At 43.1% G+C, this 17,893-nt stretch overlaps 1 protein-coding gene across 3 annotated transcripts in view; it reads right to left on the bottom strand.

The window, feature by feature from the left end:
* The window catches only part of STXBP1 (syntaxin binding protein 1), a 74,912-nt gene that overhangs the window by 34,042 nt on the left and 22,977 nt on the right, over positions 1 to 17,893 (bottom strand). For all 3 annotated transcript variants that reach the window (XM_049629083.1, XM_049629064.1, XM_049629073.1), the window contains exons 2-3: positions 4,243 to 4,292; positions 2,546 to 2,627 (exon numbers count right to left, since the gene is read on the bottom strand). In XM_049629083.1, the coding sequence (XP_049485040.1) occupies positions 2,546 to 2,627; positions 4,243 to 4,292 (132 nt within the window). The remainder of the gene's footprint in view (positions 1 to 2,545; positions 2,628 to 4,242; positions 4,293 to 17,893) is intronic.

Genomic DNA, 17,893 nt, shown 5'->3' with positions numbered 1-17,893 from the left:
GATGACAGATTACCTGGATTTGGAAAAAGGTTTTAAAAATGAAGGACTCACAAGGTGTGATTATACCTCCCCAAATTATTACATTATGTATGCATATGTATATATTTCACTTACATTTAATCAATAAGAAAGTCCACAATATATTATTACCATAATTTCACAATTTGAAAATATTTTAACACCAAACAATAGGAACAACACAATCTTAGAATAAAGGACAAACCTTTGAATGAAATTCATTTAGCTTAACGAAATCTCAACCCTTTTAGTTTTTCCTCCCGTAATTGTGATTTGGTAATAATTTTGACAAAGACCAGCAACAGTCTGTGTTTTTTTCCTAGGAAAAAAACTAGGAAATGCATTGAAACAGATGTATTATTAAAACAGGTGTGTTCCATCCAACACTTTTTTTTTTTTTACAGGAAAAACAAGTTAACTTCCTTGTTTGAAACAATAGCTCGGAAGAGAATGCTTTTCAATCAATGCTGTTTCAAAGATTAAAACCATGATCCCTCTTGGGGTGCCTCGGTGGCTCAGTCAGTTAAGCGCCGACTCTAGCTCAGGTCATGATCTCGCAGTTCGTGGGTTCGAGCCCTGCATCGGGCTCTGTCCAGCTCAGAGCCTGGAGCCTGCTTCAGATTCTGTGTCTCCCTCTCTCTCTGCCCCTGCCCTGCTTACGCTCTGTCTCTTTCTCTCTCTCCTTCAAAACTAAGTAAACATTAGGGGCGCCCGGGTGGCTCAGTCGGTTGGGCGTCCGACTTCCGCTCAGGTCATGATCTCGCAGCTCATGAGTTTGAGCCCCACGTTGGGCTCTGTGCTGACAGCTCGGAGCCTGGAGCCTGCTTCAGATTCTGTGTCTCCCTCTCTCTGCCCCTCCCCCACTCTTTTCTCTGTCTCAAAAATAAACATTAAATAAATAAATAAATAAATAAATATTAAAAAAAATTTTTTTAAAGCCTATTTGTTGTGAAACTGTAACACACACTCCAAAGAGTGAATAAAACATAAACATACAAATAATTACAGGCACCTCCGTGGGTTAAGTAACCCACTCTGTGGGTGAGGTACCTGGGTGCCTCCGTGGGTTAAGTAACGGACTCTTGATTTCGGCTAAGGTCATGATCTCGTGGTTAGTGGCTTCGAGCCCCGAATCGGGCTCCATGCTGACAGTGCTGAAACTGTTTGGAATTCTCTTTCTCCCTCTCTCTCTGCCCCTCCCGTGCACTCTGTCTCCCTCTCTCAACATAAATAAGCCAACTTAAAACAAAAAAAAGTAAACGCCTGCATAAGCGTCACCTCAGTTAGGAAACAGAACTGGCCGGCACTCACAGAAATGCACTTGCTACGTGCTCACTCCCCTCCTTCCAAAGGGAAGCACCATCCTGACTTGGATGTGACCATGTCTCTTCATGGTTTTACCACGTACACTGCATTTCAAAACAGCATAGCTTAGTTCTGCCTAGTTTTGAACTTTATATAAATTGAAGCACACTGTAAATATTGTTTCTTTCGCTCAACATTACTTACTAGATCTATGCATGTGCTTGTGAGTAGTCAGAGTTCATTCATTCTCGTTGCTATACAGTATTCTGCTATGCGACTATACCATAACTTATTTAACCATCCTACTCTTCACGGGTGTTTTAGTTGTTTCCAATCTGGGGCTATGTTAACAATGCTCTGTGAGGGGCGCCTGGGTGGCTCAGTCGGTTGAGCGTCCGACTTCGGCTCAGGTCATGATCTCATGGTCCGTGGGTTCGAGCCCCGCATCGGGCTCTGTGCTGACAGCTCAGAGCCTGGAGCCTGTTTCAGATTCTGTGTCTCCCTCTCTCTGTGACCCTCCCCCGTTCATGCTCTGTCTCTCTCTGTCTCAAAAATAATAAAAACGTTAAAAAAAATTAAAAAAAAAAAACAAAACAATGCTCTGTGAACATCTGTGCATGTGCATTCTGGGCACACAAGCCTGAGGTTGTCGAGGACACACGTCTAACCATCTGGCTTGCAGAGCACATACACTTCAATTCTACTAGACACTGTCTGTGTTTTTCAAAGTAACTGCATCAGTGGACACCCCGTCATATAGGAGTTCCTATTTTTCTACATCTTATCTGTCACTTGGCATTATCAGAATTTTAATATTCCAATCTGATGAGTGCATAGCAAGATCTCATTCTGGTTTTAACCAACTAATGTGGGCGGGCAATTTCTCATGTATTTATTGGCCATTTGGATTTCTTCTGTTAGGTGCCTGTTTGGGTCTTTTGTGCGTTGTTTCCATTGGTGGCCTGCCTTTTTCCCCCTTGATTTAACCTTCCTTTCGGCATCCTTTACCGGATATTTAATGATCATCTAGTACTGCATCTGCTGCTGGGAATTTAGTGATGAACAAGAAAGCCTTGGGTCTCTCTCAAGAATTTGCAGTCTTACTACGCATGTTATTGGAAGAATCTGAAGTCAAGTGAGATAACAACAAACGGGGAGGAGGAAAGCTTGCCACAAGGAGAAGGCCTGACCGTCACTCAAGGACAGAGAGAGCTGCACTCACTTGTTATCCCCTCGGTCATGATGTCTGTCATCTTACAGCAGGAGGACAACATCCTCATGCTCAGCTGATCGACCACCAGCACCTGGAAGCAGAAAGAACAGCTTACAGCCTACATGGGACCTGCTACGATTCTCTCATAAGCTTACGAAGTCAGACTTCAAAAAGCGCCCCAGAAATACAGAATATTAAGTTATAAATATTTCTGATGGGCCAGAAGTTTGCTGAGATACATGCTAGCTTTTATCTCCCACACCACACCGAGACCTAACCTAGGAGTTAGAGTTTGTTCTCGGTAACTTGACTTAATTGTATCAACTTAAAAAAATTAAGGTTTTTCCATGATAAAGAAAATGACTACTCATAGAAAAGCAAGAAAGCAAGCAAGAAAGACTGACTCATCTACAGCACCCACACTCAGAGAAACCTGTATTGGAGATTATTTTTTTTACAAGGAGAAGGAACACCCATGCTACATAAATGGCATGGAAGGTGAGGCCTTTGTCGTCAACATCATTAGGATGTACTGGCAGGGGTGCTGTCTGGGAGCATACTCTACCTCAGTCCACACTGGGAGAACGAGAACATACCAGGCTTGGTCTAAAAGCTTCATCCCTGCAATTCGTCAGCTAACTTCCCATCTCCATTCAGCCCACAGTTGAAAGAAGAAGCTGGGATCTAAAATAAGGCTACTTCTCTTCCTCTTTAATGATACAAACTGAGGTAACAGGAGCCAGACACAATGTGGAGCGGAAAGCTCTAAGAACCAATTAGTTTTCACTTTATGAGTCAACTTTCTCAAGATCAAAGTTCACCAGTCCCTAAATCTATTCCTGATGGGAAGGGTAAGAGAGAAAGAGGACATGTATAAAGAGTTCCTGCCAGATGGCCTCCACCCTGGGTGATAAGGATGAGATGTGCTGGCTAAAACAGAATCTCACAGGGCTGAAGAGGAGACCAAAATCCTTCTGTACCAAGCAGCGCTGTCATTCCTGGACCAAGTGAACTTGAAAATGTGTGGGCTCCTGACTGTGGGACAACTTAGGGGCAAGAATGATTGGCATAAATCCTCCAAAGACACACAGGGAAATTCAAGTAAAACTGCATGTTCCCCTGGCCAGTATAATGCCCAATCTCAGACAACCAAGGGACTTTCAGAACGGAGCACAGCACACTTCCCCACTTGAATCACCCACTCCGGTAACTGAGGATGTAATCAATCTGACTGGCTTAAGCATTTGCCTCCAGCGTTTCTCTCACTGTTCTATGAATAAACAAGCTTCCTTTTTTGGTCTTCTGTAGTTACAGATAAATGGTTGGACCAGTTGCCTGGGCTCCATGGAGATGCTTCAGGGCCACCAGAGGGGCTTCCTTCTTTCTCACCCATAGCAAGTAGAATAATTTCACCTTCTTCTGCTTTATAGAAGGGGTGCTGGGTTAAGATTTTGTTTGAATAAAAGAGCTCCACTGGTAAGTGTCTCACCAGGTGATCTTTAAGAGAAGCTTATGGCCAGATTTCTTAACCAGGACTACATAATAACGAGGCACAGTGGATCACCTTTTTCTGTACTCTCTGGACACAGCAAAGTCTTTGATTTCCTACTTATATACCTTTCCTCCAACTCCACTTTCTTAAACTTTCACCATTCTTCTATTTTCACATGAATGTCAAGGCCATTAATTGTGCTTCCTCTACTTACCTTCCACTCCCCCTTCTTCTTTACCTTCTTTATCACATCATGCATGATCTCTAAAAAAGGAGAGAGGGAAAAAAACAAAGTAAGGAAGGAAGCAGGGAAGGAGGGAGGAAAACTTAAAGTAATGTCAAGGACTTTCAACAACTGCCTATTATGTTAGACTAGGTCATTTCTCCCCAGCAGGCTTTGTTTTCTTTGTCATGCAATTCAACCAATCTGCTTACTGAGCCATAATCAAATTACCACAAACTGTTCCTGTTCCTTTATTCTTAATTTTTTTTTTTTTTTTCTTAAGTAAGCTCAAGGCCCAACATGGGGCTGGAATTCACGACTCTGAGATCAAGAGTCACATGCTCTACTGACTGAGCCAGTCAGGCACCTGTCTTCCTGTTCCTTTAATTTGGCAGTTCTCAAACTTTTTGGTTTCAGGACTTTACACTCTTAAAAATTTAGGACTCCAAAGAGTGTTTGTTAGGTAAATATCAATAGATGTTTACCATATTAGAAATTAAACTGAGGGGCACCTGGGTGGCTTAGTTGGTTAAGCATCTGACTCTTAGTTATGGCTCAAGTCATGACCTCGAGTTTCATGGGTTCAAGCCTGACACTGGACTCTGCGCTGACAATGCGGAGCCTGCTTGGGATTCTCTCTCTCTCCACCCCTCTCCCGCTTGTACTCTCTAAGAAATAAACTTAAAAAAAAAAAAAAAGAAATTAAGCTGAGAAAATTTTTAAGTATCCACTAATTCATTTAAAATAACAAGAGGGGTGGGGTGCCTGGGTGGCTTGTAATCATCCAACTTGGGGATTCAAGTCATGATCTCATGGCTCATGAGTTCGAGCCTCGCATTGGACTCTGTGCTGACAGCTCAGAGCCTGGAGCCTGCTTTGAATTCTGTGTCTCCCTCTCTCTCTGCCCCTCCCCTGCTCATGCTCTGTCTCTCTTTCAAAAGTAAATAAACATTAAAAAATAAAATAAAATAAAATATGGGGCGCCTGGGTGGCTCAGTTGGTTAAGCGTCCGACTTCAGCTCATGTTGTGATCTCACAGTTTGTGAATTTGAGCCCTGCGTCGGGCTCTGTGCTAACGGCCTGGAGCCTGGAGCCTGCTTTGGATTCTGTGTCTCCTTCTCTCTCTGCCCCTCCCCGACTTGTGCTCTGTCTCTGTCTCTCAAAAATAAATAAATGTAAAAAAAATAATAATAATAAAATAAAATAACAAAAGGGGTGCCTGGCTGGCTCAGTCAGTAGAGCATGCTGACTCCTGATCTCCAGGTCATGAGTTCAAGCCCCATGTTGGGTATAGAGCTTACTTTAAACAAACAAACAAAACCATTATATGTTAACGGAGATAGCATTTTAATTAAATGTAACTAGACCGTCTAAAATAAAACAATTTTTAGTGAGAATATTGGTGGGGTTTTTTTGGGTTTTTTTTTTTTTACATTTTCACAATTCTCTTTAATGTCTGGCTTCCTAAAAAAACAACTGGGTTCTCCTACCTGCTTCTGCAATCTGTTATGGAGCATACAGCATATGGAAAACTACTGTATACTTGCGAGAGAGTAAGAGGGAAGGCAAATAACATCTTAGTCTTATTATGAAGACAGCTTTGCTCAAGGACTCCCCACCGGATCTCAGGTTTGAGAACCACTGCCTTAAATGAAGTAGTTAAGAGGCTATGACAATCCCTCAGGCCATATGGGCCTCCCCTCAAGCTCCAAAAACAGATGTGAAAGGCAGCTGTGATGACTTTCTAACCCGGAGTACATCCGTGGGATGCCCCCAACCAAAATCACCATTTTGATAAGCCACAGTTCCTATAAATGCCACACCACACACAGGTCTACCCAGCCATGGAGTCTTCACAGCAAATACGACTTTCGCCATTCTTCCTAAATCCAGGTAATACACAGGCCTGGAAGGACTCAAAGGTGAGCAGTTGTCACCAACAAGCATGTTTCAAACATTTAGGTCATTCTCTAGAGCACAATGGTTCTGAATTCTGCTTTTTATGATCTTCAATAGTCTGATTTATCATAAAAGTTTCCTAAAATCTTTAAAAACTTTTTACTTGATTATAAAAAGCCACACACAAAAATGAACTATTGGGACCTCATTAAAACAAAAAGCTTCTGCACAGCAAAAGAAACAATCAGCAAAACTAAAAGGCAACTGACGGAATGGGAGAAGACATTTGCAAACGACATACCAGATAAAGGGTTAGTATCCAAAATCTATAAAGAACTTATCAAACTCAACACCCAAAAAACAAATAACCCAGTGAAGAAATGGGCAAAAGACATGAACAGACACTTCTCCAAAGAAGACATCCAGGTGGTCAACTGACACATGAAAAAATACTCAACATCACTCATCATCAGGGAAATACAAATCAAAACCACAATGAGATACCACCTGACACCTGTCAGAATGGCAAACATTAACAACTCAGGCAACGACAATGTTGGTGAGGATGTGGAGAAAGAGGATCTCTTCTGCACTGCTGGTGGGAATGCAAACCGGTGCAGCCACTCTGGAAAACAGTATGGAGGCTCCTCAAAAAATTAAAAATAGAACTACCCTACGACCTAGCAATTGCACTACTAAGTATTTATCCAAGGGATACAGGGATGCTGTTTCGAAGGGGCACATGCACCCCAATGTTTATAGCAGCACTATCAACAATAGCCAAAGTATGGAAAGAGCCCGAATGTCCACTGACGGATGAATGGATAAACAAGATGTGGTATATGGGGCGCCTGGGTGGCTCAGTCAGTTGAGCATCTGACTTCGGCTCAGGTCATGATCTCGTGGTTCACGAGATCGAGCCCTGTGTCGGGCTCTGTGCTGACAGCTCGGAGCCTGGAGCCTGCTTTGGATTCTGTGTCTTCTTCTCTCTCTGCCCCTTCTCTGCTCATGCTCTGTCTCTCTCAAAAATAAATAAACATTTGGGGCGCCTGGGTGGCGCAGTCGGTTGGGCGTCCGACTTCAGCCAGGTCATGATCTCGCGGTCCGTGAGTTCGAGCCCCGCGTCAGGCTCTGGGCTGATGGCTCGGAGCCTGGAGCCTGTTTCCGATTCTGTGTCTCCCTCTCTCTCTGCCCCTCCCCCGTTCATGCTCTGTCTCTCTCTGTCCCAAAAATAAATAAAAAACGTTGAAAAAAAAATTTTTTTAAAAATAAATAAACATTAAAAAAAAAAAGAATATGTGGTGTGTGTGTATATATATATATATATATATACACACATACATATATATATTCAAAGGACTATTAGCAATCAAAAAGAATGAAATCTTGCCATTTGCAACTACTACACGGATGGAACTAGAGGGTATTACACTAAGCGAAATTAGTCAGAGAAAGACAAATATCCTATGACTTCACTCATATGAGGACTTTAAGAGACAAAACAGATGAACATAAGGGAAGGGAAGCAAAAAATAAAAACAGGGAGGGGGACAAAACATAAGAGACTCTTAAATATAGAGAACAAACAGAAGGTTGCTGGAGAGGTTATGGGAGGTGGGATGGGCTAAATGGGGAAGGGGCATTAAGGAATCTACTCCTGAAATCATTGTTGCACTATATGCTAACTAACTTGGATGCAAATTAAAAAATAAATTTAAAAAAGAAAAATTAAAAAAGAAAAAAAAAGCCACACACAGCAGTAAGCATGGAAAACACAAAAAAGTATAAAGAAGAAAATATCATGTATTACTTGTGCACATAAAAAAAACAAGAAAAAGAAAAATCACCTGTAATCTTGCCAACTTGAAGTACATAATTAGCATTTTAGTTTATTTCCTGCTAGCTTTTTCTATGCACCTCAACATAGTTAAGATCATGCTGTATAATTTTGTATTATGCTTTTTTCATGAATAAGCTCATTGCCCCATACTAATAGAAATGTTTCCTGATTTTAAATGCCTGCATAATAGTCCCTAGTTTAGTCAACAATTTCCCCAATGGCCATTTAGATTATTTCCCATATTTCAGTGTGGTGAAAAATTCGTAACGAATACATCCAATAATAAGGCAGTGGTTAAGTCAATTAGGTTACGTTAATATAATGGAATACAATGTACTCATTAGAAATAATGATATAGTAACATATCCATTCATTGATCCAGTCTTACATTCGATAACATTAGCTGAGTAACCACTGTTTGCCCTGCAGTGGACCAGGCACCAGGAAGGATACACAGAAGATACGGTGCAGCTCCCATGGCACTTACACCCTGGTGGAGGAAGCAGACGTTGAATAGAGGGCAATCTCAGCTTCTCATAAGTTCTCTCTGAGTTAAATAAACAAAGACTATGAGAGAAAAAAACAGGTGTGGACAGCTACCTTTACCAGGGGGCCAGGCAAGGACTCTCTGAGGAAGTGACCCTCACAAGGAAGATGCCAGCCATTCAAAAGCTGGGAAGAAGGAGCAGGCACAAAGGCTTGGGCTGGAAAAAGGAAAAAGAACTTGGCATCTTCTTGGAAGTGGAGACGGTATAAGCTGAGGTTGGAGGCCAGATCACATAGGGCCTTGACAGGGAATATGATTTTACCCGAAGCGCACTGGAAAGCCACTGAAGGCAGAACTATGATCTGAAATGCTGTAGAGGGGAGACTGGAAGGGATGAGAATGAAAGCAGGGCGCAGAGCTAGGAGGCCTCTGCAATCAGCTAACCATGATTGGTGGCAGGGGTCATAGCAAGAAGCGGATGGATTTGATATATATTTTGGAAGTAAAATCAACAGGGCTAGCTGCTGAATCGGTTGTGGGGGGTGTGAGGAAGGGGAAGAGAGACATAACTCCTGGGTTTTGGGCTCAAGCAAAGAGACTGATGTGAGACATTTGGAGATATTGAGAGAAAAGATTTAAAGGGAGAACTGATTTGTAGGAGAATACCGAGAGTACTCTTTTTTTTTTAATGTTTATTTTTGAGAGAGACACAAACAGAGCAAGAGCACGGGAGGGGCAGAGGCAGAGACGGAGCACAAGCGAGGAAGGGACAGAGAGAGAGACACACACAGAATCCCAAGGAGGCTCCAGGCTCTGAGCTGTCAGCACAGAACCCAATGTGGGGCTCAAACTCACAAGTGGTGAGATCATAACCCGAGCCGAAGTCGGATGCTCAACCGACTGAGCCACCCAGGGGAACCCAGAGTCCTTTTTTGATTAAAGATTGAGGGGCACCTGGGTGGCTCAGTCGGTTGAGCATCTGACTTCAGCTCAGGTCATGATCTCCTGGTTTGTGAATTCGAGCCCCATATCGGGCTCACTGCTGTCAGTGCAGAACCTGCTTCGGATCCTCTGGCCCCCTCTCTCAGCCCCTCCCCTGCTTGCGCTCTCTCAAAATTAAATAAACATTAAAAAAAAGTTATTTAAAAAAAAAAGACTGAGAAGGCTAAGAAATATCTGAAGGTTGATATGAGCAGGTAGCTGGAGGTGGCTCTGGAGTTTGGAAGAGTGACTTCAGCTGGAGGTAAAAATCTGGACTTCAATCCTTCTTGCTTGGTTACTGCCGTTCCAAAATTCTCAGGAGATATATTTGTCCTGGGTATTGTTAACGGCCGATTCTAATGCTGCCCTACATTTTTCTAATCCAATACCAAAAAGGAAACAAGGATTAGAGCCCATTTTAGCATTAAGAATCAAGTAGCTTGGGCTACTTCCTCACAAATAATCCCTGGCAATCACATTTCATCTCTCTTGTAAGTTCTCTTTGTATGGAAAGAAACAACAAAACCTTCTGAGGCTGGTCCAACCAGCAGGTCTTGTTTCTACATACCAAACTGTGCATCAACAGCCAACGTGTCCACCCCGTCACCCACCCAGTTTATATAGATGGGACAGAAGACACTAGGGCAGCTTCAACTTCTCTATAATCGTGAAGACCACAGCCCTGGTGGACTCTGCTTCCCACATAGACAAGGGGTTAAGCAAATAGGTTCCTTCTCAACCACATACTCTAGATCCTGCATGACTCCCAAACTCAAGGAAAATAGCAAGTATCTAAGATTATCTGGGACATCTTCATCACATGCACCCAAGATACCAACTGGAGTTGGTTCCAAAGCACTGGCTCTAGGGATAGCTGCAAGCCCTTTCCCCACTTGTGAAGCCCTGCCCTTATAGCCCTGGCACCCATTACTGCCTTTCACAGTGACATGTGTCAGGACACTTAAGGCCATGGAACACCAGAATATCTGAAACAGCACGACTAATATTAGCTGGGCTGGAAGTTTGGGGGAGAAATGTGAGCATTACCAAAGACCTTAAAACTATGGGGGATTCAAATATTCTAATGCTCTGCCCCGGACAGGTGCACCGTAAGTCCCGTGCCATCAGATCAGAAGAAGTGCCACCATATTCTACAGAGAGATTTAAGGGAGTCTAAACTCAGGCCACAGCTGCCCTCCTCTTTACCAACCCAAAGTACAGGGAGCTTCCAGAGTCATTCTGGCTGAATAGTAGCAATTCTTCTAAAAGACACCCTCTTGAATATAGAGGTTAGTTACTTCAAGCAAAGGTGACCTCCACCTCTCACAATTAAAAAACAGAAAGTGCCACGTGAAGTTCTAAAGTTAGAGCAGGGAAACTTCAGGTTCAGGCATTTGCTGACTGTGTGAACTTGGGCAAGTTTAACATGTTTCAGGCTTCAGTTTTCTCACCCGCAAAATTAGAAGTATAATACTCTAATGACCCGTTATAAAGATCAGTGAGATACAATGGTCAGTAAGTGCCTGGCATTCCATAAAAGGCACCTATTATGGTGTCACTATAAAGTATGTTGTTCATACAGACAAGGAATTATTTCCTTATAAAAATTATGACATGTAGCTTCCACTAATAAAGATCGTTAACATAATGTAAAAACCTATTAGGAAGAGGGGCGCCTGGGTGGCGCAGTCGGTTAAGCGTCCAACTTCAGCCAGGTCACGATCTCGCGGTCCGTGAGTTCGAGCCCCGCGTCAGGCTCTGGGCTGATGGCTCGGAGCCTGGAGCCTGTTTCCGATTCTGTGTCTCCCTCTCTCTCTGCCCCTCCCCCGTTCATGCTCTGTCTCTCTCTGTCCCAAAAATAAATAAAAAACGTTAAAAAAAAAAAAATTAAAAAAAAAAAAAAACCTATTAGGAAGAAGTACGGGGGCGCCTGGGTTGCTCAGTCAGTTAAGCATCTGGCTCAGGTCACGATCTCACAGTTTGTGAGATCAAGCCCCACATCAGGCTCTGCACGGACAGTGTGGAGCCTGCTTGGGATTCTCTCTCTCCCTCTCTGCTCCTCCTCCACTGGCCTCTTCTCTCTCTCCTCTGTCTCTCTCAAATTAAATAAATAAACATTAAAAAAAAAAAGAAGTACATATTCAAAATACAGTTTTAGAATAATCACGAAAATACTAGATAGCAAACTCTACAGGTACTTCACCCAAAACTTTACAACTACTCTGACCCCTGACAAACATGTGATATGTTTTAGAATAATGGCAAGAACATGCCAATGTATACAATAGAAATCTTTTTTTTTTTTTTTACATTTATTTATTTTTGAGAGACAGAGAGACAGGACACAAGTGGGGGAGGGGCAGAGAGAGAAGGAGACACAGGATCTGAAGCAGGCTCCAGGCTTCGAGCTGTTAGCACAGAGCCCGATGCAGGGCTCGAACTCACAAACTGTGAGATCATGACCTGAGCCCAAGTCGGACGCCTAACTGACTGAGCCACCCAGGTGCCCCTACAATATAGATCTTAAATGTATATACAAAATTGAACACAAGACTCCTTCTACCCCTTCTGAGGAGACAGAGAGTCCTCTGGGGGTTTCTTTCTTTCTTTTTTTTTTTTTTAATGTTTATTTATTTTTGAGAGAGAGAGAGAGGCAGAGGGAGAGGGAGACACAGAATCCAAAGCAGGTTCCAGGCTCAGAACTGTCAGCACAGAGCCCAACGCGGGGCTTGAACTCATGAACCGTGAGATCATGACCTGAAGTCAAAAGCATAACTGACTGAGCCACCCAGGTGCCCTGAGACCTCTGTGTATCTACAAATAGAGGCATTAAAACCGAGAACACAAGTAGGGGCCCCACAGGTATTTAATGTCACAACGCAGACACACACAACTATATTTTTAAATTGCCGTTACTTAACGTTGTTCTGCAAATTCATTTAGACAAGAAAACAAAACGAGGTATCATATTGGTAAGAAGGACACAGAATATCTGCCTGCAGCAATCCTGGGAATCACAGTCAAACGTTTAGTAGGGTGGCAGGTACAAAGTAAATACCTAAGAGCCAACAGGACTTTTACGTGGCAGCACAGTAGCCCGACCCCAGGGAGACGGCCCCACCCTTCACCACTGTCTGTTGGGCCGGGACCCCACCCGGGCCGATTCCACGTGCCGCTGGCAATTCTGCTCTGAGGCGACAAGTCGATTCCTCTTTGCTGCCAGCACTTCAGATACCTGAAGATGGCAACCACCTCCCTTTGTCTCGCTCTGAGCCTAAGGGTCTCCTGGCTAAACAGCCGCACCTCCCAGAGTGGAATGAGTTTAAGGTGAAACGACACATAAGACAATGGTTCAAATACTTGAAAACAAGTCTTCCAAGTACTGTCAAAATCTCCCCTTAGAAATACTCACTTATACATAAACTGTTGGTAATCTAACGACAAATTACAATGTATCTACAAATTTTTGCCCTTATGTTATTCTTTTTTTATTATTATTATTTACTTTTGAGAGAGAGACAGCGACAGAGACAGAGCGTGGGTGGGGGAGGGGCAGAGAGAGGGAGACACAGAATCTGAAGCAGGCTCCAGGCTCTTAACTGTCAGCACTGAGCCCAACGTGGGGCTTGAACTCACAAATGGTGAGATCATGACCTGAGCTGAAGTTAGACGCTTAACCGACTGAGCCACGCCCGCCTTTGTGTTGTTCTTAATAATACAGAAGTAGCACATTTTTGTTGAAAATTTCAAATAGAAGTATAAATACAAAGTGAAATTTTTCTCCTTACCCCCACCCTTGAGGGGAGACACCCACTAACAAGTTTAGCAGGCACCCTCACAGATCCTTTTTTCTAGGCACATTCAAGTGTGTATGGGAATGTATGCACATACATTCATGGCCTCCTCGGCTGAGGCCTGAGTAACTTTCCATGATTCTACTTCTTTGGGGTTTAAGAACTCATATATTGGAAAGAACCTTACAGATCATTTAAGACCAGGGTGTAGGTCCCTCTTTTTGGGACCGAGATACTCCCTGCAAAACACAGCCATCTGGAGTAGACAAGGCCACTAAATGGTCACTCCAGAGTGAGCAGAAATGGGTCTCCGGACCCCAACGAAATGATCTTCCTGCTACACATATAGTCTCTTGAGCTCTAGCCTGGACTGGGCTCTGAAACTGAAGCCAGGTGTGCTTTTCTCTGTTTCATTTCAATGATCACCTTGACATACTACAGCAATCATTCAGATGGGTTTTGGAGCCAGATCCTCTACTTACTGTGGACCTTGGGCAAGTTATTAAATCTGTGTCAGCTTCCCCATCTTTTTTTTTAAATTTTTTAATGTTTATTTTTATTTTTGAGGGAGACAGAGACAGAATGTGAGTGGGTTAGGGGCAGAGAGAGAGGGAGACACAGAATCCAAAGCAGGCTTCAGGCTCTGAGCCGTCAGCACAGAGACCGACGTGGGGCTCAAACTCACGAGCTGTGAGATCATGACCTGAGCTGAAGTCGGACAACCGACTGAGCCACCCAGGCGTCCCAAGTTTCCCCATCTTTAAAATGGGAATGACCACACATGCTCCAGAGAGTTATTGCAGGGATTAAACAAATTGATGTGTGTAAAGCACTCAGTTCAATACTTAAAACTTTTGGTTTTTACCATCACCGTCATCATCTACTTCAGATGGTATTTGACCTTCCTAAGAAGGAAGAACCCAGTTATTTCCTATTGGTTTCTTATTGCTCCTCCACGGGGTTTGTGATGTCTCCTGTTTTCCAGTTTGTTTCCCTGCATACATATCCTTTCATCCACTCAACAGTGATGACTTACTGAACACCTGCTATGAGTCAGACATCTTTCCAGACGCTGGAAAGACCACGGTGAACAAGTAAACAAGATTCCTGCTTTTAAGGTGCTTACACCTGGAGGTGTAGGGGCAGAGAGAGCAATGACACAAGGAGTAAACAAGACAATTACAGACAGTGATATGTGCTCAAAGGAAATTAAAAAGGCTAATCAACAAGAGTGTGATGGGGATTTGGGAGAACGTCCTCTGAAGAGGTGACCAGGGAGACCAACACTATGAAGTTCTGGGGGGAAGAGTCTTCCAGGCATAGGAAGAGCAGACGCAAAATCCTCAAGTCAGGATTAAGAGTGGGACAGTCCAGGAATAAAGAGAAAGCAATTATGGGGAGACCCAACAAGCTCAGTGAGGGACAGAATGGCTCAGGAGGCACTTGAAGAGGTCGCCCCAGAGTCTCACTTGGTCTTTAAAGCAGTAACTCCTCACCAAGGACTCCACAAGTCACGCATAGTATGCTGCTCCTGGAACACTAAGCCTCATTCATTCACCTTCAAACATGACAATTTCCTCCCATCCCTGCACCCTCAACTCCCACCCCGTCTCTGGGATCTGGCATAAAATAACGATCTGGCAAATGCCTATAGAATGAATGAACCGCCGAGTGGCATGACTGAGCAGTGCCTGCTGGGAGTGAAAGAAGCGGTTCTGTTCATAGTGCATCTCGTGACTGAGTAAGGTGATTTTACCCAGGAGCTCTCTGCAACCACCTACACACCCCCTCCCAGGGCCGCCACTCTCCTGACATCCCCCAAGATTCAGAACTCCCAATTCAAAGAGCACTGTCAGATGAAAACAGTCTCAGGGACTCTTTCACCAGGACTGCTAGGGAGAGAGAACTCTTTATTCTTGAGGAACATGACAAGTAAACTATGGCTATTCTGGCTAGTCCCAAGTTTGCAAGCCAGAAAGACCTAGAAATGTCCTTCCCTAACTCTCCTCACTCAAATGCAGTAAGGAGTGTGGGTATTATGTGGATGTATAGATAGATACAAAAGCTCAAGTCCAAAGTTTCTTCTCTATAGCATTTCTCTGTAAGTTAATTTTTAACCAGTGTTGGAGACATCACAACCTAGCCAAAATACTTTTAAAAGCTCATATTAAAGAAAAAGCTCAATCAATAGTTCAGTCTCAATTTCTAAAACGTGCCCACAATAGTAGTATCTAACACTTATTTAAGAGTTACTATATGGAATACACTGTCTTAGACATTTTACATGCATCGTTTAAAGCTCACTCTGCCCCTCTGATATTAACTATTATAATCACTCCCATTTTACAAAGAAGAAACTGAGGCCAAGAGAAGTTAAGTGTCTAGCACCTGCACAACAAAATGCACAGAACCACAGGAAGCCTATTCAGAACATATATATTTTTAAGTATAAATCAATCCTTGACCTCACAGTCAAGTAGTCACAGTCACAGTAGTTCCTCAAACCACTAAACGTAGAATTACCATATGATCCAGGATTCCACTCCAAGGTATATACCCAAGATAAATGAAAACCGAGGTCTACACAAAAACTTACACATGAATGTTCATAGCAGCATTATTTATGAGAGCCAAACGAGTGGAAACAACTCAAACAGCCACCACCCAATGAATGGATAAATAAACGTGGTATATTCAGACAATGGAATATTTAGCCATGAAGAGGAATGAAATACTGATACATGCTACAACACAGATGAATCTTTAATACACACTAAGCCAAAGAAGCCAGTCACAAAGGACCACAAATTGTATGAATTCCATTTATACAAAATGTCCAGAATCGGCAAATCGGTAGAGATAGAAAGTAGATCAATATTCTCCTAGGGCAGGGGGATGGGGGAGCTAGGGGTGATGTCAAAGGAGCAATGGAGCTTCTTTTGGGGGTAATGCAAGTGTCCTAAATTTGACTGTGATAACGGAGGTACAATTCTGTGAATATACTAAAAGCCATTGAAATGCACTTTAAATGGGTGAATGGCGGGGCATCTGGGTAGCTCACTTGGTTAAATGTCCAACTTCCGCTCAGGTCATGATCTCCAGGTTCACAGGTTCAAGCCCTGCATCGGGCTCTGTGCTGACAGCTCAGAGTGTGGAGACTGTTTCAGATTTTGTGTCTCCCTCTCTCTTTGCTCCTCCCCTGCTCGTGCTCTGTCTCTCTCTCTCTCTCTCTCTCTCTCTCTCTCTCTCAAATAAATAAATAAATAAATAAATAAAACAAAAACATTAAACAAAAATTTAAGTGGATGAATGGTATGGTGTGTGAAAATATCTCAAGAAAGCTGTTTTTTAAAAAGTCAGAAAATTTTAGATGAAAATTTCAAACTCAAAAAACAAACACTGTTTTGTTTAATATGGAATTGTTCATCTGAAGACAGCTAACCTGGCTCACTCCTATAGAACATCAGTTACCTAAAATTATAATTTACTATAATTCTGTATATGAATTGTACTTTGTGAAAGTGAGAGACCAAAATAGAGACCACAGACTGTTAGCCACTGGGCAAGAATGAGGTACTGCTCCCTGTAACTGCTGTTCAATTATAACTGCTTACCCTGGGAATGTTCCTATTTAGATTTGCTTTTTGGGTGGTGAGGAGTGGGAGGGAAGGGAAGGCCCAATTGTTGGGAGTCATCACAAGCTTTAGAACATTCCGAGACTGGTGAACAATGTAGTCAATGACTTGACTACACTGTGCTTATAAGCACACCCACAGATTGCATAAGACTCAAATGTCCAACGTTATGACATCCAACACTTGGGCCTCTGCCAATGTCTGAGAGGAAAGCAGGACGATAAATAAATGCCTGATGTCCGAGAAACCAAATCCTAACCTCAGTACATGAAGATGCCAGATGGAGTTACAGAAAGGACTATTCACTGTCTCTTTCACAGGGGTTTCTCATTTTCTATCTTATTTTCCCCACTCAGCTTCCTAAGGTTTAGAGTCAAAAGGTCAAGGAGCCAGAAAGTCTCTAAAGCAAAGCCTCACAGATCTTGGAATTCTGATTAACAGAAAGGAAATCTCAAAGGGAGGACAGAACAAGGTTAGAAACAGGAGTTCCTGGCTCCGCTCTGGATGCTGTCACCTCACCTCAGCTCCAAAGAAGCTATTTTCTTCTTTCTAAGGCTGCTTTCAACACAATATCCCTTGGATTAAAGGAAATGTGAGGTTACAAAAGACACACAAATAGAAAAATCAATTAAAAATGGAAACCAAAGGTGGCTCAGTCGATTGGGCGTCCGACTTCGGCTTAGGTCATGATCTCACAGTTCGTGGGTTCGAGCCCCACATGGGGCTCTCCACTCTCAGCACAGAGCCCACTTCAGATCTTGTGTCTCCCTCTGTCTCTGCTTCTCCCTCCCCTGCTCTCTCAAAAATAAATGAAAGCATTAAAAAAAAAAATGGAAACCAAGGGGTGCCTGGGTGCTCAGTCAGTTGAGCATCTGACTCTTGATTTAGACTCAGGTCATGATCCCAAGGTCATGAGATCAAGCCCCACATTGGGCTCTGTGCTGATCATGAAGCCTGCTTAAGATCCCCCCCCCAACCTTACCCTCTCCCCACATTTGCTGTCACT

Source organism: Panthera uncia, chromosome D4, assembly GCF_023721935.1.
Source record: "Panthera uncia isolate 11264 chromosome D4, Puncia_PCG_1.0, whole genome shotgun sequence".
Taxonomy (NCBI): Eukaryota; Metazoa; Chordata; class Mammalia; order Carnivora; family Felidae; genus Panthera; species Panthera uncia.
This window is presented reverse-complemented; position numbering and strand designations above follow the sequence as displayed.